Source organism: Echeneis naucrates, chromosome 4, assembly GCF_900963305.1.
Source record: "Echeneis naucrates chromosome 4, fEcheNa1.1, whole genome shotgun sequence".
Taxonomy (NCBI): Eukaryota; Metazoa; Chordata; class Actinopteri; order Carangiformes; family Echeneidae; genus Echeneis; species Echeneis naucrates.
The window spans coordinates 17,320,149-17,342,992 of record NC_042514.1 but is presented as its reverse complement, the minus strand read 5'-3'; the positions used below and the strand labels follow the sequence as shown (position 1 = coordinate 17,342,992).

General features: G+C 41.8%; 2 protein-coding genes across 5 annotated transcripts in view; one reads left to right on the top strand and one right to left on the bottom strand.

The window, feature by feature from the left end:
• Nucleotides 1-12,826, bottom strand: part of ddah1 (dimethylarginine dimethylaminohydrolase 1) — a 72,165-nt gene extending 59,339 nt beyond the window's left edge. Inside the window, exons 1-2 of one of the 2 annotated variants that reach the window (XM_029500079.1) lie at nucleotides 7,066-7,109; nucleotides 6,614-6,943 (exon numbers count right to left, since the gene is read on the bottom strand). In XM_029500079.1, coding sequence (XP_029355939.1) covers nucleotides 6,614-6,907 — 294 coding nt within the window. In that variant the 5' untranslated portion in view covers nucleotides 6,908-6,943; nucleotides 7,066-7,109. Of the gene's footprint in view, nucleotides 1-6,613; nucleotides 6,944-7,065; nucleotides 7,110-12,621 lie in introns of those variants that run through there. The other variant, XM_029500081.1, reaches the window with a different exon arrangement.
• Nucleotides 7,655-16,856, top strand: ccn1 (cellular communication network factor 1). Of its 3 annotated transcripts, none has more exons than XM_029500076.1 (5): nucleotides 7,655-7,661; nucleotides 14,466-14,723; nucleotides 15,053-15,397; nucleotides 15,514-15,716; nucleotides 15,836-16,856. In XM_029500076.1, the coding sequence occupies exons 1-5, from the start codon at nucleotides 7,655-7,657 to the stop codon at nucleotides 16,136-16,138; spliced, it is 1,116 nt and encodes a 371-aa protein (XP_029355936.1). In that variant the 3' UTR covers nucleotides 16,139-16,856. The 3 variants fall into 3 exon arrangements, with proteins under 3 accessions (XP_029355936.1, XP_029355937.1, XP_029355935.1); XM_029500077.1 differs by lacking the exon at nucleotides 7,655-7,661 and adding an exon at nucleotides 14,010-14,284 and having other exon boundaries at nucleotides 14,409-14,723; XM_029500075.1 differs by lacking the exon at nucleotides 7,655-7,661 and adding an exon at nucleotides 14,011-14,284 and having other exon boundaries at nucleotides 14,498-14,723.
• Nucleotides 16,857-22,844: the final 5,988 nt, after the last annotated feature.

The window sequence follows — 22,844 nt, the reverse complement described above, 5'->3', positions numbered from 1 at the left end:
ATATACATTCAGTGCATGTAAAGTTTCCAGTACGTAAGTTTTAAACAAGTTAGTGTTAAATTGAATTGTTATGAAAGTATATCAATTTAATAATGAGGCCTTGTGTGGTACATTGCAAACTGATATGATATGATAGAGATTATATCACTCATGATATCACTGGCTTATGAAATAAGATGAAAAAACGAAATAAGACCAATGATGCCAGACTAAACTAGACATCGCTAGTCTAAAAATGGGATAACGAACTGTTACTAAAAGGACCAAAAACAAAATCTAGAACCACTGATTACTGATCTTGAAATTGAAAATGAAATGGAATTGAGGATTTGGAGAAATGTCATCGCTCACCATTGGCAATTCAATATGGAATGAAAACAATTAGTTGCTGCCTGAGCCATTTTCATTAAGAATAAATGGGTTCACAAGAACAAAAGTAAAGGTCGTCCGACAATTTGCTGTTCTGCATCCAGCGTTATGAACAGCGTTAGCTTATCAGACAAATCTTCAGTATAATGGAATAATTAACTCTGGCTCTTTGTTGGGATGTTTTTAGACAATGTTGCAGTCTGCAGTACAAAGTAAGGCCATCCATTTAGAAAAGCATTTCCTCTGATAATAAGCCTTTTAAGCCACAACCTAATGGATGAGACCAACCATGAACAACATATTCCATCCCATATTGTCCAAAGAGATGAACAACGTAAACCTTTATAATCTATAAAAAAAAAAAAAAAATATCACAAAGAAGGGTTTCAACCTTTACAATGAAGGCTGACAAGATGTGCTATCAGAAAAATGGAAGCGAGGAGAATCAGAACCAAATAAATCAAACTAAATCACAGAGGACTGAAGATGGACTGAAGCCATTAGCAATAATTTCATGTATCTTTCAACTGTTTCGCCAGAATTCTGAAGACCAATTTCAATTAAATGCAAATCTGATGGACACTAAAGTTGTATCTGATCTTACAAATAATTTCTTTGAATTCCCTCACAAATTCTGCAGTATAGACTAACACCTGCCCTCCACAGTTCCCGAGTGAAAGATTTTATTCTTTAATCAAACTTTCCAAAGTTCCAACTTATACTGGAAACTTATAACTTCCAACGGTGATTCTTTACCGATTTAAACACAGATGGTAATGTAACCTTACATCATTTATACTAACTATATTACAAAAAACTGACCAACAAATGTTCAGTAACTTGCCATGTTAAGGACAAGCAGTGACAGGTTGTTCCTGCTGCCTGCAAGTGAAACAGACAGAAGCTTGCCTCATAAAAATTGGCTGTAAACTGACAGCAACAAATGGAAGATGCAGAGGATTTGAAATATGGGAATCAGGGCAGAGAGAAGAGACAAAACCTTGGCCAAACACACTGTAGACAGAAAAGTCACTTCCTGATAGACAGTCATTAATCTGTTATCCGTTGGCTTTTGGGAATAAAACCAAATTATCTGGACTTCCTACAATGCTGAACGAGTATCCCAGCATTAGGAGAAAGATGTTAAAGTGCCACCCAGACTAAATGTAGGGCTACTGAAACTTCAGACACAACAGTGATGAGAATCAACCGGTGTTTAGCATTTTACGACAGGCATTTGAACCTTAGACTTCTTATCAGAGTCTTGAAATAAAACAATATCAATCTAACTGTCCAAGCAGAAGCATACAGCTAAATATTTGTGGAGACTACAGGAACCGAGTGGTCACACAATTCCAGTTCTCTTTCAGCCCCATGAGCATAACGGTTTGATAAAAGGGCAAAAACTGCTGTTTCTCATTTTGTATAGTTGAATTTTGTAAAAAAGATGGAAGTATAAAGATGCAATTGTCTAATAATTAGAGCACCAACTGCTGAGAGGTGATTAGGGCCTCACTCACATGCTCTAAATGTATGAACTACTGTATTTCCAAGATACCAACGACTTAAGAACAATTGCAAAAAGTTATTTTTGACACACAGTGTAATACAGTAGCAATCAAAAATAATCAATCCCTTCCCAAAGAAAGATTTATGACAATATCTTATTATCTTGTAGTATTTTGTGATAAATTAGAATACCAGGATATCTTCTTAAACTGCCAAGTCACTATCATTCCACCCCAGATGGCCTTAGACCTTAAGGTAACGATTAACTCACAGTATGATGTCAGTTACCCTGAGTTAACTGTGAACCTTTCTAACACAGCAGAAAGAGAGAGAAAAAAACTTTTACAGAAATCCAAAATTTAGCGCACAGCAGCAAACCTGCTAAGATTTGCTAAGATCGTTTTCATGAAATCACTTAAGGATGCCAAACCATTGTCTTTAGCAAGATACTAATCCCCAAAAAAATTCAATCCACAAATTTAACTGAAACATAGAAGGAATAAGTGCCTCAATGGGCTCAACACATCTCGGACTGCAAGACAAAACTGTATGCCTCAGTATTTATACTTTGTGTTTACTGAGAGTTCTCAATGTTCATTAAATTCCACATACATCACATCACCATAATATCTGTTAGGAATCAAGCATTTCTGATTGCAACTGTATGACCATATGTTATAGAAGTTCAGGTGCTCCATATGTGTCCATAGCAGCTGTACCAAACAACAGGCAAGACAAAAATTTTAAGATGCTTTTCAGAAGGTTTTTGCTGCAAACGTTTTTAACTCTGTAACACCTATGAAGATGTAATTCTTTGGAAATGCAATTTTTGGATGCAACCTTTACCTGCTGCAATACCAGACACAACCAAGTGATCACGACCACAGTGGTGAGAATTTGTTACAGGTCTAGTCTAGAAACTTAGAAATCAGCAAAATTAACATCCATTCTGTCAGACTTTCAACAGCAACATATCCTGGTGTCTCGTCACAGTTACAATCAAAATTATTCAACCCTGATTGCATTTTCGGGTTATTGGCAACATTTACAATTTTTCAGGTCTTTGCAATAAACGAACACTTAAACAAGAGTAGTTTCAATAGTAAAGTAAAACTAATATTACAAGGATTTTATCCAAATTCAACACTAAATCCATCTGCAAAATCATTCAACCCCCATGAATAGAATTCCTCATGAGAGCACACATTTGTAAATCAGATGTGGTCTCAAGCACACGAGATGCAACCAATCAAGGGCTTCATTAGCTGCATCAGGTGTGCTTGAGATAGAACCCCTCAAATACCTGGACTGTTGACGGTGACATTTCATTGCATGTTAGAAATATTGCTAAGTCAAGGGAAGTGTCCAAAAAGTTCAGAGAAGAGCTCATTGACTTGCACAAACAAGGAAAAGGATACAAATATATAGCAAAGGCACTGAATGTTCCCAGAGATACAGTTGGAAGCATAGTTCGGATTTTTAAAGTTAAAGGAACAGTGGCTACACTCCCTGGACGTGGCAGAAAGAGAAAACTATCAACAGCTACCACAAGAGCCCTGAGGAGGCAGGTAATAAAAAAAAAAACCTCGACGGACAGCAAAACACCTGCAGCAAGACTTGGTGGCAGCAGGCACTGAGGTGTCAGTTTCCACAGTAAGGGCCCGAAATCCAAGCTGTACACCGCTACTGACCCAAAGGCACAAGAAAAGTCGGCTCTGATTTACTCAAAACTGTATAAATAAACCAAAGAGGTTTTGGGATTCTGTTTTGTGGCGAGATAAAACAAAATTGGAACTTTTTGGGCCTATGGATGAGCGGTACATCTGGAAGAGGAAGAATGAAGCGTACGCTGCCTACAGTGAAGCATGGCGGTGGCTCAGTGATGCTGAGGGCTGCTTCGCTTCCTCTGGCACTGGAAGCCTGCAGCGTGTGGAGGGAGAGAATGACATGCCATCTGTGAGGAAACTGAAGGTCGGGCGTCATTGGACCTTCCAACAGGACAATGATCCCAAACATACCCCAAAGTCCACTAAGGCTTGGTTTCATTCCTGGAAGATACTAGAGTGGCCATCACAGTCGCCTGACTTGAACCCCACTGAAAATCTGGGATTTGGGTGGGATTTGAAAAAGGCAGTTGCAGCACGCAAACCCAAGAAAATTAGTGAACTGGAGGCCTTTGTCCATGAGGAATGGGCTAAGATTCCTCAGGAACGCTGCCAGAAGCTGGTGTCTGGCTACGCATGACATTTGCAGCAGGTCATAACAGCAGAAGGGTGCTCTACTGAGTACTAAAGATGCTTGTCATGAAAGGGTTGAATGATTTTCAGACTGCAGTACTCAATAAAAGTAGCATTTTGTGTTGAATTTGGAGAAACCACTTGGAATATTAGTTGTGTTGAGCTATTTAAATTGTTCTTGTTTGATTTGTTTTTTGTAAACAGCTGCTAGTTTGTACATTTTACCAATAAACCTAATTTGCAGTAGGGGTTGATTGATTTTGATTGCACCCGTAATTCTCACTTGAGTTTGTTTTTTGTTGATGTTGCAGTGTTTCCAACAGGCCACACTGTTATATCATAAAACTATCATAATTAAATGTCATTTTTAGAAGTGATTTTATCTAACACTAAACAAGAGTGTCCAGTTCAGTTGAATGGCTTCTAATTCTGCCTGTGACAACAAAAATGATCATGCATTTTTTGGAATGACTGTGATTTCTATCGGCGAGTTTTAGCAAACATCCTATTAATGTGCTCGAACCTCATTGTTTGGCAGTTTTCATTAATTACAGCTGACATCTTCTTAGATGTCTCCTTAAATCACAGTCTCTGACAGACTCTGATTTGATCTGCAATTTAATTTTGTGCCTTTTCAAGTGCTGCTGGATGCTTATTGTATTTGAATCATTCCTAGCATTTGGTGCCATTTGAGTCCCCGGGGCACGATGAGAAATATTTTGTGAGAAAATTGGCTCACACGTCTTACTAAAAGCATTTCTAACATGATTAGATCTCTTCTGCTGTAGAACTAAATGGCGTGTGCAGGATTTATTAAATTTTAAATAATTGATCAAAATTTTAAGTTAATTTGTAAGTGCTGCTGGAGGTTTGCTGTATTTCCTCCCACTTATTACTCTGTCAAATGTCACATCAGTGATGAATAAATTTGACCAAATCTCACACATGAGAGGACTTTCTAAAGAGTAATTTGATCTGCCTCCCTGAGACAGCATGGACATCAGGTTTGATGGAATTATGGCCATATGACAACTCACAGACCCATCGGCAGAGGACTGTGCAGCCTGCAGAGACAATTCAAAGTGGCAAAGCACAAAAAGACAGGATGGACTTTGAGCTGCTGTTGTAATCTTTCAGTGGGAGATAAATCCCATGGGAGTCTGGACGAATGGCTGTGAGACTCGTTTACTTTCCAGGGTGCAAAATTACGGAACCTGCAGCAAGTATAACTGACAGCTTCAGTGCTGTGCTTTCTTGATCGACCAGTCTTCATGTTAGGTGACATGATTCATGCGAGCTGGAGCCAATCCCAGCTCACTCTGGGTGACGGTGAGGCACACACTGGACAGGGCCAACACACAGAGACAGAGACCAACAACCACTTACACTCACACTCAGACCTACAGAAAATTTAGAGTCACCAGTTAACCTGAACACGCATGTTTGGACGGTGGGAGGAAACCGTGCTGCCTGCTCTGGTGTTTAATATGAAAAATTTCACAATTTTAACGTGAGAAGCGCACATGAGCTTGTGCACGCAAATGCAACTTGCCCCACATTCAGCATGGCTGATATGTGGTGGCGGAAGGTAGCAGCACCGAAGCTTTTCAATCAATAACCCCGCCGCCAGCGAGGCTGGGGACCATTAGCACCAGTGGGCCAAGTAAAGTGACTCTGATGTGAAATGACAGCGGCTTTCACAGAAGCTGGCCTACCATTTCCCTCATTGTCATTCACACACATACACACACACAGCTACCCTCACTAGGCAACTGAGTGGACTCATACTGTTGTTTTGTTTTAATAAATGTCTGCATTCACGCATTCCTCCAGGAACACAGCTCCTAAGCATGTTGCTTTTTTCATGCTTTAATCAGGGAATTTCTGTTTGAGTTAAGAAGTAACAACTCCTAATATGCTCTTGTCAGTGAATCCCACAAATTCTCCTGAAAATATGAACTGACAAACGTGATTATTAATCACACATTGTGACAAAAAGTACATTGTGTAGGCTTTATAAGTTGCAAAAAAAAAAAAAAAAGGAAAAATCATGATTAAATTACTGCCTCACTAATAAAATTTCATGATGTGGCAGAAGCACGATGAAAATCAAGCATCAAAATGGGCGTCTCCTCACGCATAATCACCTTAACCCTTTGGCTGGTGCACAATTGGGATCTTGATTTGGCACAGTTGGCGATTTTCAGAGTTGTTGGAATAATGGAGGCTCCACTTTCCTATCCAATTTTTTCCCAACATTTCCTCTGCCTGTATAAATGCAGGGAGCGTTTAACGAGTCAAAGGAAACTATCTTATTATTGACTTTAGGACTTCTCAGAACACCGACCTGCTGCTAATAATGACCTCGCCTTATCACCGTTGCATGGATCCCTGCAGACGAGGGGTGGAGAGCTTCCTCTTCTCCACTTTCCCATCAAACTTTTTCTTTCTTTTTTTATCATGCTCCGGATCATGCGCTGACACTTGCCCTGCCCTACCTCTCTCCTCCTGCTCTCGGCCCCGGGTCTGGTGATGAGCGCCGTGTCACCGCACACCACGGCCGCGTCCTCCACGAACACGCAGTCCGGGAGCGACTCGTCCGCGGGCAGCTCGACCACGTCCAGCCCGAGCCTGGTCCTCAGGACCTCGACGTACGCCTCGTGTTCCCTCCGTGCCTTGGCGAGGTCCACCTCGGACTGGCTGCTCCGGAGCGCTTCTTTGGCCAGGGACGCGGGGATTCCCCGGACGACGGCGTGGGTGTACTGACCGAAACCTGCCATTAAAGCAGCCATGTTCTGCTTCCCCCTCTTCACTTGGCACCTTCAGATCTGGAAAAAAAAAACACCCCCCCCTTCAAAAAAAAAAAAAAAAAAAAAGCCTCACTGACAACTAAGCAAATGAATGAAGGGAAACTCCTATCAGTGGAGTCGATGCTTCCTGGCTGTCTTACTTGTTCTCCCCTTTAGTTTGCCCTGGTTGGGGGTCGGGGGGCGCTTATTCTTTATTTACAGTAGCCACAGTGGCAGTCGCTCCTGTTCTCGTCTCCAGCGGCGGCGCTTCGGTGACGCGCACCGACAATCACGTGTGGCGGCAGAGTCTGTCAGCCCCTCAGCGAGGCGTCCAGCCCAACAAGTGACAGGGACTCGATCAGGTTCACTGTGGCTCTGCTGTGCAGGGCTCCACTCATTGTTGCATATTATTGACATTTAGCGGCACTAGTTTGAGCTGACACTCTAGATAATGAAGACGCTCAGGAAATATTTGGATACTGGATCAGCAAAGTGTCCTGCATCTACAAAGATTTAGTGTGATAGGAAACGAAATATATTTTGTCTTTGGGCTGTTGGTGAGACAAAGCAAGAAACCTTAACAGCTTCATGGGGTGGGGTGGGGGGGGGGGACTAATTTTTCACAATTTCTCTCTCTCTCTTTTATATATTGATGAGAAAATCATTTGTTAGGCAACCTGAAATGTAAACATGGCTGTTTTGGGATAACTACAACGTTCTTTCAGAAAATGGCCCTCCATATAAAGATTTATGTGGCGTGAAATCATGTTCCTCTGCAGCTGCTAAAATTTCAAACACACTGACATTGGGAGACAGCGAGTGTTTGGGAAGAACATGAGAACGATAATTTCATTGAAAACTCAAATAACTCTGCAGCTGTATGCTGTGAGGCAGCAAATCATTCACATATTTTCCAAAGATTGACATGTTGGCCCAGTGTACGTTATTATATGCCCAACATGTTACATCTCGTTTTTTTATTCTCAGAATTTGCTTGTCTGATATCGTTGAGCTGTATGTATTGATGTGATACTTTGTTACCATACCAAGATCTCTTACTCTTACTCACTAGGTTCCTCCCTTGTGACCTTCTTTGGATAAAAGGGTCCAATCAGTAAATGTAAATGTTTAAGTATTAGTATAATAGCAGTCTTAAAAAGTGGACCGTAAAAGCAGACCATCAGTTGGGGATTTTTGGATGAAAACACTGCTATAGGGAAACAAGAGAAACGAAAGAAACGAACCAGCATCAATGGAGCCAGTAGAGATGCTATCATACCTTGATATTCACAATCTTAGAAGCATAAAGACATTAGAGTAAGAACTGTAGACTCTGGGCTATTCAAATACAGCTCGATTACTGCAGAGAAAGAACACAGGTCTGCTTATGTGTATGTGCTTCACTCTTAGCAAACTTTAAGTAATAATCTACACAAACATCAAAGCCGAAGTACATATAGAGTATAAATCTCTGCTCGTCCTACAGTGTGTCAAGCGTAAGGCAAAAAAAGAGTGAAAGAAGGAGCAGTCTATGTATTTGTGTGTATGGGAGGAGGAAGAGTGTTTGTGGGGGGGTTATATTCCCTATGGTGCCATCTCTGGAAGCTCTGGGCCTGGCGAAGCTGTCTGAACGGATGGAATGTTTCTTCAGACGTCCCAGAAGCACATTCTTCCACCGCGGGACCTCGGTCTGTCTTTTCTTGTTCCAGATTCACTCAATTATCCCCGACTGCTCTAAACATTCCAGGAGCCCCACATTCCTCCTTCCAATCCAGCCAGGATCACCAACCAGTGCTCTCCTCCCAGCACTAACACCTGCCCCCCACCCAGGCTTCTTCTTTTTTTTTTTCCATCATCCCTCCTCATGGATGGACGTGGCCCAAGAAAAGACCCTCTCTTTTCTCTCTGTGCTGAGGAATTTGGGTTACTTTGGATGAAGGAAAGCCCTGATACTTCAAGCACACCTGGCTGGTACATTGTAGCGTTATAAAAGAAAATGAGTGAAAGCAGACGCGATGCTCCAGCTGCTGCATCAAAAGCAGCACCTCTTTATTTGTTTGGAATGATTAGACTCCTGATGAGATCTCAGATGTCTGCTGTGACACAGGCATGCCTAATTGCACAGGTGCACAGAGCAAACTGAGGAAGTTCACCGGCAGTGAAATGTATCTTGATAAGCCCAGCTGTGCAAAGGCAAGAAAAGACAAAAGAATTTAAAAATATGATTATAAAGGAACAGATTTGCCATTCAGATGAAGCTGAATTATCACAAGGGATAAGGTAATGAAATGACATGAGATGAAATGATGAAATTGGATGTGTTTACATGGAAATGATTAAGAGAATTTTTTTTCTGATATCCCAAGGTTTCCCAAGGAGTCTCTTGACAATCAACAATAACGGACGAGACAAGTTTGATTTGAAGAAAAAGATGAGGGGACATTGCTCATCACACAGCACTATCCATTACTACGCGTTCATGCCTTTGCGTGCACCCGTCTCAACAACTGAATGAAAGCAAAGTTTTGAAGGATCTACAGCAGCAGGTAAAGCCAGAAACAAAGCCAAAACAGATGACAGACGGAGTAAATAGCATAGGTAGGTAAATTCTTTTGAACAAATCCAACATATGTCACCCTGCTGCCATACTTACATACATGTGTAATCCATGGATGAAACTGTTTTTAAGAAAATGCTAATTTGTTCCATTCAGATTAAAATTTGCCAAAAAGTATATCTCCCAGCCTTTATGAAAAGCTGAAAGTGAAGTGGGACTCCATATTTGTGATGGGCCGTCACTAACAGCCTGGTGGCTTGGGTCTTTTTGTGAGATTTGTTGGCAGTATGAAACATAAAGTATTTTTAAGTGACGCATTATAGATAATGTATCTACACTAGATAATTCTTGGGTCGCCTTAGTGACTCACCTGGTAGAGTTTGTAGCATTGAGGCTTAGTCATAACTGCAGCCAGACTCCCCCCCCCCTCTTTCTCATCATCCCTCTGACACCCGTGACAGAGAAATAAAAAGCAAGGAAATAATTTCCCAATATAAATTCACAAGGCAGGTATTGGATAACAAAACATACCACAGCCTATCACACAATAACTCCTGGAATGCACTAAATCTCAGAGATTGATGATTTTGTTTTAGAGTATCAAAGAGAGAATGTTTCCTTGAACTTTTCTCTCATTTAATTGATTTAGACACTAACGGCAGATGCTTTTTCCACACAATCAGAACAGCTGATAATGGTTTTTGATAACGCGCGCACTCCTCTTTTGTTATTTTTGACAGGGCCAGTAGATTCCTCTAATTCTTTGTGAATGTTCATACAGTGTGTGAAAGTTAACTGGTGTCCTTCCATGTTTCTCACATCTTATTCTTCTGGCATATTACATCTGATCTGAATGAAGACATTCAGGTCAAACAATGAAATAATTCAGTCAACAGGTACCAGTATGTTTTGCACATGCGATCAAACCTGGCCGAACTACAGTCTATTTATCTTTGTTAGCATTAATGCCGCTAGATAAAAGTTTAGATTTGTTTGATCAAAAGAGTGTATCCAACCTGCAGAGTATTCCCCAGCCTACTGGGGAATGGCCTTAACATTACAGCAGCGACACACAAGGCTTGCATGCTCTCCTCTGTACATGGACAGATGTGGACAGTTAGCATTTTTTTTTTTTTTTTAAGTACAAATGAAAACTAAGTCTTCAAGTTAAGTCATAAACTGCATAAACCCAAAATAAACCTGGAGGAAGAAATTACACAATACAGGATATGAGGAAATTTCACTCTTATGAAAGAGCCTTCATTTAATTACACCAAGATAACTGAGACTAAATGATTTAACTCTTGGGGTCACAGCCAGGACTGTGCATTGTTTTTTTCTGCTCTTATAGTCTGATCCTGTCACCAAAAGGTACACAAAAAAAAATCACAAAAAATTAATGCAACTCTGATCAAGACACTTCTGCCTTCCTACAGTCTTTCCTTATATGTCTTCAGAATTTTGGCTTTAGCCAGGGGCTTCATCGCTGCTCAGGTTTACATGAGATCGACCCATAAGTCAGCAGCTTCCTGCTGCCCTGCGAGCCGACAGACTACGGAAGTGTTGCTCATACACACTGCATACCAGTTATGACATTTATCTTGAATATATTACAAAGGAAGCTGTTGTCTAAACGTGCTGGGCTGTCCTGTTCTGTTCCATCTGTCACCAAGACGTAAATGGGGTAGTTGAGGGCTGCTAGCCACAGACTTCCTGAGAACTCTGTCTCTCCAGCTGAAAGTACTCCTTGTGGGATCGAACAAACAGGTTTCCATTACATTGAGTCACAACACAACACACAATCTTTCAAACAAACAACAGTGAAATCACATAAGCTCCTCAGCTAAAAGGCACAAAGCTCCCCAGGTACCCATGTTACAGAGCTCTGAGCATAATCCAGTCACAATGTCTGTAAAGGAAACACCCCATCCTCATTGTTTTTTTTTTGGGGGGGGCTATTGTGTATAATATATGTATGTATGATGGGGCTCAGACAGCATTTATGGAAACTATTATTCCAGGACAATTACAATGTGGAGCTTCATGTCTAGCATTTGGAATGTTTCCTGGGGTGAATGGGTAATTATGGAATGAATGTTATTCTCCATTGACGCACAATGACAACACAGTTTCCTCTTGCCATAACATCCACAAAGATTCGTACAATATGCGCACACACACACACTTGATAGATTTTAGGTCAACACAGCGGAGGACAATGAATCAAAACTTGACATAAGACCCCTGTCCAAACAGTCCAGAGACATTAAAGGAGAATTTCAGAAAATATACTATTGCTCTTCATCACAATTAAGAGATTTATAAAAGTCTTTCTTTTCCTCGTCTCCAGTTTCTTATACACGCTCCTACACATTTCATCAGACAACATGTCAAATCCTCAGAGATGATGACATTACCAGGGTAAAGTTTCAAACTTCGGCAGGCTCAATGCGGGAACTTTTCCAACTGTTTTCAGGAGCTGAGTGATGCATCTTGATGTGGAAACTGATGCTAAAGTTTAACATCAACAACAATGTCTTTTTCGAATATGACATTTTATATACACAGAGGAAATGTGTACACACACACAAAGCCAAGACGTACAGAGAAGAGCGAAAAACACGTGTTCACACAGACACACCCCCCACCCAAACAGGCTATACACACATTCACACACGCACACACTCAGGTAAACTTCCTATTCACGCACACGCAAGCCACAGGCTGCATAGATCGACATCTCAATCGTGTGACTGTAAGCTATTCTGCTCTGATTGTTCACGGCTGGATATTGTTTATTCCTCACATCATCCTCAACTTCATCCCCTACATATCACCATCTAGTGTCTTTAACTGGAAATATGAAATGCACAAACAAAAGTCAAACTCAGACCATCCGCGTGAGAAACCCTGTCTAACCAAAGTTTGGGCAGAAAAAAAAAATACAGTTTGCAGTGTCAACCTCTGGCACGGCACGAACAGAAAAACTATCAACACGTATTTTTTACTTCCTACTTTACCCAAAACACCTTTTAACAATCTACCTTAGCTGCTATGATTCACATTCGCATATCGGGAGTGCGTCAGGATTTTGCAGGTAAACACTGATTCGCAGTCGTCAAAGAGCCGAGGAAGAAGGAGAAGAAGCGTAAAAACTCACCGGAGAGGCTCTTCGGCCGTCTGGTGCGGTGCTGCTGTCTCAGTGTGTAACCTTATGTTAAGTGTACACAGGAGGCTACGGGGCAGAGAGGAGCAGAGAACTGTCCGATTCCTATAATCACAAACAAACACATTTTCTCTCATGCTGAAAGTCTTCTGAAGCCCTTCATGGCCATAATAACGTTTATGATGCGTCTTTGCGCATTGTTTTCATCAATTGGAAAACTTCGGTGAATGGGACTTATTGAGACCCCTGATGTAAGAAAAAAAAAAGAGAGAGACAAAGACCAAGTATTTGCCTCCCCTCACGAACACCACTAAAACCACAACATCTCTTGTGGAAAATTGGATCACTTCACCTACAACGGGACCCCATTCTCCCCCAACCTCCCCAAAAAAAGTGATGGACAGATTGCGTGAAAAGTCAAATTGCCTCAAGGAATGAATGCAAAGGAATTTCTCTGCATGAAGAACATATTTAACAAGCCTTTAAGCTGTCAGGAATGCTTTGTGGTCTGCTGGCCAAAGGGAGAGAAATATGTTAATAATGTGGGCTACTGCCATACCAAATATGGCAATATTGTTACGTCTGAGCTCTGGTGCGCATCTGGAAATGCTTAGCTCTTCTGAATAAAGGCTTTGCAGAGCCAGAAATAGACACTGTTAAACGTATTTCTGCCCACACCTCTAAGACTCTCAGACACAAAACTTTAAGCTATTTTAAACGTGGCCACAAAAACAACCGTTAAAAGTGCATCGAACAAATTGCTGCAAGGAAACAAAAGCAGACACAACAAAATCACCACTCGTCTCATTGTCATTTGGGAGAAAAACCATAAAAGACACTGAATGGTGCTTCATAGTAACAATAAACACACACTTTGGCATGTTTTCTAGGTGGCGTGTTTTATTATGAGTACATTCACAACGTAGGCAAGGACTACTTCAAAACCTGTCAACAGATGCGCTGAAACCATAAAGGTATAACATATCAAACCGTCTCTTTCACTTATTTGTGTAAAAGTGGGAAAAACACCAATCCCGCCCACGTGTTATTTTAACACACACAGAAAAGGGACTTCCAAAAAGCACATAAAACCCACTTCTTCAGAAAAACTGCACTGAGCTTGAGATGATAGATGTGAGAAGCAAGCAGGGGAAGAAAATGAAAGGGAGCATAAACAAGAAGGGAAAAATGTGAGACGGAAAAGTGTGTTCAGATGGGATCCAGGGGGGAAAAATCCATTTGAGAAAGAAAAAAAGAGAAAGGCTTAGACAGGGTGGAGCTTAGGTCTTGGATGGAAAATGCGCCGAGAAACATTCCTGGCATAGTTTGGGAACAGTTCAACAGGCAGCCCAGGAACGACGTCAGCTTCCCACTACGGTATAAAAGTCCGGTGGTGGCCGGACCTCAGCAGACTGCAACCGCTTTACCGAGAGCTTCATCTCCTCCAAAAGGAGCCTCTAAGAGCAGAGACTACCAGCAAAGAAGTCAACAGAGACAGACGGCTGAGTGAGGGAATACCACAGGACTCCTTCCGAAGACAGACTTTATCCACTTTTCATTTACCGGGAACGGGATTCTTCTTGAACGCGCACAAGAACATTGATCCAAGATGCTGATGCTTGCTGTTGTCCTCACCTTCTTTGGGAGTCTGAACTTGGTGAGTTGCTTTTTCTATTTCTGTCTTAAAGGGAAACCTTTCACCTGCTGCAATTTTAGCCTAAAGAGGAGAATGTGTGTGAAGTATTGTTTAAAAAGGAATGAAATGCTGTGTGTTTCGATAGGTTTGGGACAATCTGTGTGGCTTCATCACTTCAAAAGCCTCAGTCTTTAATCATAAGGGGTTTTTTTGTTGTTGTTGTTGGCTGCACAGGTTCTCTCCTCCTCTTCTTGCCCCTCCGTGTGTCAATGTCCGCTGGAGATGCCAAAGTGCGCACCCGGCGTGAGCGTCGTGCTGGACGGCTGCGGCTGCTGCAAAGTGTGCGCCAGGCAGCTGAACGAGGACTGCAGCCTGACCGAGCCCTGCGACCACACTAAGGGGCTGGAGTGTAACTTTGGAGCCAGCTTTGCTGCTGCTACTACTCGTGGCATCTGCCGAGGTATGTGAAAAGATCATTCAGCTCCAGATGCGCATTCCTCGGAATTGGCATGAGGTTCTTTTTTTAAGAGAAAGTAAGGGTGCATGATTCAGGGGTATGGGAACCTGTGTGATTTCAGCACTTTGGAATGCTGCTAGGAGGAAACTTAGTCTAAACCTCAAAGCACAGAGAGCAATCTGTGGAGAGAAAGAGACTCCTTAGGCAGCCTGAAGAATTTCACAGTTTAACTGATCCTTATCTGGCAGCCATGTGATGTCTTCAGCAGACGTCTCTGAGCAGAGCAGGAAAGAATAACATTCCTTTCCTCCTGTTTTTTCTCCCCGCTGCAGCCAAGTCAGAGGGCAGACCCTGCGAGTACAATAGCAGGATCTACCAGAATGGAGAGAGTTTCCAGCCCAACTGTAAACACCAGTGCACATGCATCGATGGGGCGGTGGGATGTGTCCCACTGTGCCCACAGGAGCTCTCCCTGCCCAACCTGGGTTGTGCCAACCCCAGACTGGTCAAGGTTCCAGGCCAGTGCTGCGAGGAGTGGGTGTGCGATGATGGCAAGGAGACAGATATCCTGGAGAAGATCTTTGGAAAGGACACACTGACTGATGATTCAGAAAGAGAACTCACCAACAGGAATGAGCTCATTGAAATTGTCAAAGGAGGACTCAAGTCTTTACCTGGTAAGAAGATGTCTTTCACTATGGCTTTTTTTTTTTCTTTTCTAGAAACATTAATTAAAGAACTTAAAACTTGTAAGATTGTAAGTTTCTAACCTTTTTTTTTTTTTTTTTTACAGCATACAGACCACAACCTGAAGTCCAGAGGTTTGGCAACTACAAGTGCATCATCCAAACCACACCATGGTCCCAGTGCTCCAAGAGCTGTGGAACTGGCATCTCCACCAGGGTCACCAACAACAACAACGAGTGCAAGCTGGTCAAAGAGACAAGGATCTGTGAAGTGCGGCCATGCACCCAGTCACCTTACTCCAGTCTGAAGGTAAGGTTGAGCCATCATCACTGAATGATATGGGATCATGCAAGACACTGAAAAAGCATAAAGAGCTGATCTAAGCGGAAAACTGATCTCCATCTCCCTCTTTGTCTATTCTTCTGCAGAAAGGAAAGAAGTGTAGCAGAACCAAGAAGTCCAGTCAGCCGGTGAAGTTCACCTACGCCGGCTGCTCCAGTCTGAAGAAGTACAGGCCCAAGTACTGCGGAGCCTGCGTGGATGGGCGCTGCTGCAGCCCTCACGACACCAGAACCATCCGGGTCAAGTTCCGCTGCGAGGATGGCGAGACCTTCAACAAGAACATCATGATGATCGAGTCCTGCAAGTGCACCTACAACTGTCCCCATGCCAACGAAGCCTCCTATCCCTTCTACCGCCTCTCCAACGACATCCACAAATTCAGAGACTGATTGGTGATGAATATGCAAACCCCTTTAACAAGAGAAAGAGATTGTCAGCATTGCTGGCGGCCAATGGCTGCCCAGATGAATGCAGGGGTGTAAATAGACCACCAATCAACCATCAGCTTCTTGTTGTAACTAGATTCCCAAGGAATTGTGGGCTTACATCATGAGGACTTAATGAAGTGCACTGTTTGCTGTGACTACATCAGCATTCTTAACAAGAACTGCTTCATATTAATGGAGCATCTGAAGTAGCTTCGTTATGGAGCAAGATGTAATTAATATTTGTACATTTATGTTAGTCGCTGTTATCAATTCACTGTGTATATTTTGATCCTTTACATCAGACATGACCCAGACTGTAGACTTGTGTGTGTATATGTAGATATGCACATACGCAACTTCAATTAGCATACCATCCTGTATCTTAAGAACAAGACACCGAAATGTAGCCTCTCGACTTGTTTAACAAGTGTGTGGTTTCATTCCTTCCTGACGTGGGCATTATTGTTCATGTTTTGTGGCAGCTATTGAACTCCCTTCATGACAAAGACAAAGCGAAACATGTCAACGGATGAATGAATGTTTTTATTATTGTTATTAATATTATTTATCGAAAAAATGTAGCTACTTTATTTGGATATTATGTGTCATACTGGAATAAATTGTAAAATGATTTAATTTTATATGCTACGAATAAAACTGATTTATTTATGAAATATAACACAGTTGAAGTCCAGTCTGTTCAGATCACACTGCAGGACAGAACAAACAAACAACTGCCATGCACATTGGGGAGAGGCGGGGGACGTTTAAAGTCACTTCCAGAGAGAATCTCCCAGTTATACCGTTGTGTAGGCCCAGCAGATTCGCAGACAGACACTGAGCAGGGTCAGCCTGTACTTATATAACACAACCTCAGAGGCTCTCTCTCTCTCCTGACTTTCTGCATTTAGGAATGCTATTCTAAAGTAGGCTAGCTTGCTTTCATTTGATCTGGCTAAGCCATACACTTGACTGATTCGGAGAGGGGGGAAAAAAAGATTAAGTCTACGAGTAGCAATGAGTATGGGAGTATGCCAAGAATCTTAAGTGCTGCTCTGAATGGGCTGGGATTAGACACCATGCAGCAAGGACAATGACTATTATTGTATACAATGGGGTATACACAAAGCATGCATTCCTGGGTAAGCTTTTTTTCACACGGCGGCATAGCACTATCAAATTGACCTAATTCATTAGAAGTTGCCTTTAAAAGTGAATTAGCTGCATTGGCCTCTGTGGGCTCTTAAACTACAGGGGTCTGCTAAAGAGTTGTAAACAGCTTTGCAGAGTATGGAGGGCTTAAGTTCAATTTCCAGTTTTCGCTTTTACAGGTATGAAGAAATACTATTATGAGGGAGAGCAGGGGGGAGGACAGGAAAAGAGGATAGGATATTTGCTTAAGTGGTCATCGAAAACTTTATAATCAGTTTCCCAGCAACTGAAATGGTATGTTGCTACTGTCACATAAACATGACATGACTACTTCTCATTATTTATGTTTACCTTAGCTCAGATTGGTCGTGTTTGCCTTTAAGTCTCTCTTATAACCTCAAGGTAAATGAATCCATCCATGCAATATGAAATGTATAAGAATGGAATAGGTATTGGTCTGAAAAATACATGTTTGAGGGTTGTTGTGTTTTTCGATAGAGGGCCTGATGGCAGATGCTTGTACCTGGTATAAATACCTACAACACAGTTTTAACTGAAATAGTGAGAGCAAAGCTCAGGGGCAACGACAGGGAAGGGTTTCTTTTTTTGATCCAGGTAGAGGGAGCGGCTCAGGAATGCAGCAGTGGCTCAGAAAGCAGACATCCTGATGGGCGGCAGATGTTGGAAAATATTTCAGAGCAACATGTTCACTTTAGCTAAGAAGATTTTCCAAATATACACAAACACTCCCGAGCACTCACTTGTATCCACAAAAGGCATTTTATCTTCTCAAAAACAACTGTAAAAAGCTGTCTATCTCAATCTACAAGACACAACATTCCTGCATGGCTGCTGGAAATAAGTCTTAATCAAGTGCATTTAATAAGAGGCTGAGCAGGACACATTGCCTTTGATTGAACTGTGTGCCACACAGGATGTACCCAATGAGGTTTTACAGATTGCTCACATGAAAGGCTTCTGAGGTTTACCTAATCACAAAGATGTGTGGCTGCCCCTTGGAGCCTGGATTTACAGTCAAAACACTTTCAAGGAGACCTGTTTTTGCTCTCTGTTCCTATTGCTTCCTGAAAAAGAACATTTCCATCTCCATCCTTCACAGTTTGCAAAGTGCTATGCAATCAAACTGTCATTTGTCTTGTTAACACAATGCAGCTAACTTGGTTATGTAATGGCAACTGTATGTTATGTGATCAGTCCTTTCGGTCAGCCATAGCATTCCTTCACAATGCACAGACAAGCACAGTAGTGAGGCTCCCAATCCCCTCGGCTTTAGCTGCCTTGGAGAACCCAGAGATTAAGTTTATTGAGAGAAATAAACTAGAGTGCCGCAGCTAATACAGCACCAACCTGTAAAAACTACTGCTCTCAGACACACAGGCAAACAAGACTTTCACACACAGGCGCCCATGCAATTAAATCACTCAGCGACTACCTCATTCCCCCAAACCCAAAATGTGTTTATATGACAAAGACATTAGCATTAAAGCTTCATCAAGCACTACGTAATGCTGCAGAACCAGAAGCTAACAGGATCAAGAGTGGTCATTACAACATACTGGAAGCTGCTGAACACTGATGTCAACTGTTTAACAACCCCCTTGTGTATAACTTCAGGTTAATATCCACTGTTGCAAAGAAAGCAGAGGCAAGAAGCAAGGGAGGTTAGATGCTGGTCACCGAAAACAAATACAGAGGCAAGTATTTGTTTTAAAAAGCACCATCTGCTGGACAAAAGAGGAAAAAATATTCTGTGAAGTGAATGGTTGTTATCTTGGCTGACACACCTGACGACGTCAGTGCAATTTAAAGACTCATTGTTATCAAACATGTGAAAGAAATTGGCATCTTATAATTGGTACTTTAATAGCCTGTCTGCAAATTGCAAGTTGCATTCCTCCCTGTAGTGAAGTAATGCAAAGGACATCCATTGGCCAAATCCTGATAGGGTGTGGGACCCTCTTGTTTCAATAAGGATGAACACACACAGACATCAGTGTGTGATTCAAGTCTTCTGACCCACCCATCAGATCTCCATCTGCAGCTACATGAGTATAACTGATGAGGAGGCCGAGAGGGGAATCATAGTCAATTCCCTCCCAGGCTGTTGGAACGTTCAGTCAGTCCCCAGAGGGCTGCTGGCTACTGCAGTGATTATTTGCTCAAACAAGCTGAGCATTGATGGGAGCGGCAGCGCTCAGTCTTTGGGTGTCTTGAATCTCTGCCCAATTGACATAATGTTGGCTGAATAATCTCCATGGGGGCAAATGCCATCAACAGCTGAGCTAATGTTGGTATTTGACACTTGGATTATTGTTTGGCATGGGCAGACCAAAGAGGTCACATAATCAGAAGCCGTATTGTTCCCTTGGGAGAGCAACAAAGCTCCTCTGTGCTCTTTTGACAGTAATGATTACCTCCAAAAATGACTGAAATATTGCTGATATGTCAATATTGATATTAAAAGCGATCCTCAATATTAAGAGCTGAATATAGATATAGTATTAATTGCAACACAAAATATCACATTCAAATATCCCCTATGACCTTATATGCTTTTGTGCCATGTATGACTATTCAACTGGCATAGCTTCTGAAAATGGCATTGATATCAAGAATCTAAAAAGTCCAGTTAGTGCTAGCAGCAGTTTCCAAAAATGAGTGCTACAGCCTTTTATAACATCGCCCATACAGATGTGCTCATTATCAAATCTGGGACACATGATTTCAGAGGAGATATACTTAATTTCTTTTACAGATAATTTAAGTCAATTTAATAATTTCATCCCCACCACAACAATGGGTCTCATAAAATGCAATTTTCTTGGTTAGCATTTAAAAATGTGAACTCTTAATCAGCGGTGGGTCTCAGGATCAAGATTGTGCCGATGTTCCTATGGAACATTAAGTGACAAGAATGATGTATTTTCCAACTCCTTTGTCTCCCCCATGCTGGGTAATTGCAGCCTGGTTTCCACGTTTGTGAAGGGATAAGGGCTAGCAAGGCCTTAGTCATTATATCACCAACCACTTTTCCCTGTAACACCATTTCTGATTTCTTCTGCATCTTTTGATCTGTGGAGCTGACTATGGTTGTGCCATGGAAATAATGAGTGGCAACTATGACAGCAGGCATCATGAACTAAAAATGTCACTGCTGGCCTCCTTTGTCATAAACTGCAATTAAATAAACACATAAAACGATAAAAATGCAAGAAGACAGGCACATGCACACCACATCGCCAAAGGAGGCCTTACACTTAGCATGCCTGTGTAGTCAATGGAATAGATGGCGCCATACGATGACATTCAAGCTAGGTACAAGTAGGAAAAGTGAAAAAGAGTAAGAAAAATGTCATATTATACGAACTTAACTGAAAATAGAACACGAGAAACAACTTGAGTGTTGAAATGACTCTTTTTCTTTAGGTTGTGCTGGGTCGCACCGAGCACCTCTCTCCCCCCCCCATGTCTCTAACTTTGTCCCCCCCGTCCCTCTCCTGCAGGTGCTGAATCATCTCTGCTCCATGTTCCTGCTGCTGCAGGAGTTCCCCTCAGTTATCAATACACACTACTACTCACTTCCCATTGTGACCTCCTCTTCTCCCCGACTGCTAATATTTACTAGTGCACTTTTAGAACTACCAGGTTACAGTCATTGTATATTTTCTCTGGCATCTTCTCTCCACCTGTTTTTGTTTTCTCTCCATCTCTCTACCGAGTCCCCCCGTCCTTTCCATCAAGCTTGCTCTCAAGGTCTCTCTCTCTCTGCCCCCCTGCAAATCTCTCCTTCTCTCAACCCAACCAGTCGAGGCAGATGCCCCCCCGAGCCTGGTACTGCCCGAGGTTTCTGCCTCTTAAAGGAAGTTTTTCCTTGCCATTGTTGCCAAGAGCTTGGAGGGATATGTTGGGTCTGTTTAACAACTCCATAAAGACTTTGGTCTAGACTCTATGTGTAAAGTGCCTTGATGTAACTTTGTTATGATTTGGCGCTATAGAAATACATTTGATTTGATTGGACTTGATTTACATGTCCTCTAGTATTCACTGTGTATGACATTGGAAGGTGCTCCAGCAAGCACTTTACTGTGATAACTCATGGTCGATGACAGAAGAATAACACAGACAACCAGCAGGCTCCGTTGGTTCGGACTGTCAGCTTGACACAGGACAGGCGAATGGGAACAAATGAATCACTTCCTTCTAACATTTTACTGAGGATCAGTCCCTGAGATGTCAGCAGATGAAAACATGGCTGGACTGTCTGTGTGAAATGTGGTGGTGACGTTTGTTTTTTTGGAAATACAATTATTTCAGTCAACTAAAGGATCTTGAGACTTCTGCCTCAATCTGCCCAAAAGGTTGATTTAATAAAGTCATTTTGTTTTATTTCAAAAACTAACATAAATAACCAAAGTCCTGGTATAAAGTTGGGGATTTTGTGTGAGTGACCTACTGATAGTGAGTATGGATTCATGAGGAAAACCACGAAAGCTGAGACTTTGTATTCTCATTGACCAAGGACAACTTGCAGTAATAATAAACACTTAAGATTTTAGAATAGATCTATGAGTTCAACAATAAAAACCTCATTCAAAACTGCAATAGCCGAATCTCACATGACATCATGTCTTTTTAGGAAAAACAGATGGTCTTGTTTAGGAGTATATAGGGTCAGAAAATTCAAGTAAATTATCAGCTGAATGACATTTACAATTTGAAATAGGCATGCAAATTTGTAGACCTGGTTTAAGATGAAAAGTGTTTGACTTTGGTCTCAGTGGTTGTTGCCCTGTGATAGACTGGAGACCCGTCCAGGGTGCATCCCGCCCTCACCCAGTGTGAGCTGGGATTGACTCCAGCACCTTTCACAACCCAGAAACAGATAAGTTGTAGAAAATCAATGTCTGTGCTATGTTAAGATTGGTGGCATCAGGTTCTGGAAACATATTTCCCTTTAGTACCTGCCAGTCTTGATGAGAATTTAGCTGCCATCAGCCAGTTTCTGGATTAAGGCCACAACAGCAGAGCTCTGTCCTAAAGCTTGTCTCATAAAATCCAGCTCTGCACACAGCACAATGGTACCCTGCCCAACAAATGAGGGCTAATTAAGTGCAAACCAATTTCAGACATTTCAAAGACCAATTTTGTTAAAATGAAGGCATATTTCCATTCCTGTATTCTCTGCATACTAAAAACAACTGATTTACGTTCAACAGTAAACAGGAACAAAAGCATGGCTTTTGTGTGGCCACATAGAGTGACTTTATTGAGATAGAAAATTAAGAGAGCTGCTAAAATAAAATGAGTGGTAATGAAACCCAGGCAAAGCCATGACAAAAGATGGAACAGATGTGGTGGCAGAGATGACTACTTTACAGTTTCTATTATCTATCTATTAGTCTCTGCAAAATTCAGCACCTACTAATATTAGTCACTTTTCATACTGGACAGCAGGTACAGCGGCCATGACTAAATGAAGCACGCTGCAAAGAGA

Excerpts from the sequence above, each read along its gene's own strand:
- ccn1 (XM_029500075.1), top strand. The coding sequence starts at position 14,237 with ATGCTGATGCTTGCTGTTGTCCTCACCTTCTTTGGGAGTCTGAACTTG. Across the intron at positions 15,398-15,513 it reads AGGACTCAAGTCTTTACCTG|CATACAGACCACAACCTGAA; the intron begins GTAAGAAGATGT and ends TTTTTTTTACAG. Across the intron at positions 15,717-15,835 it reads CACCTTACTCCAGTCTGAAG|AAAGGAAAGAAGTGTAGCAG; the intron begins GTAAGGTTGAGC and ends ATTCTTCTGCAG.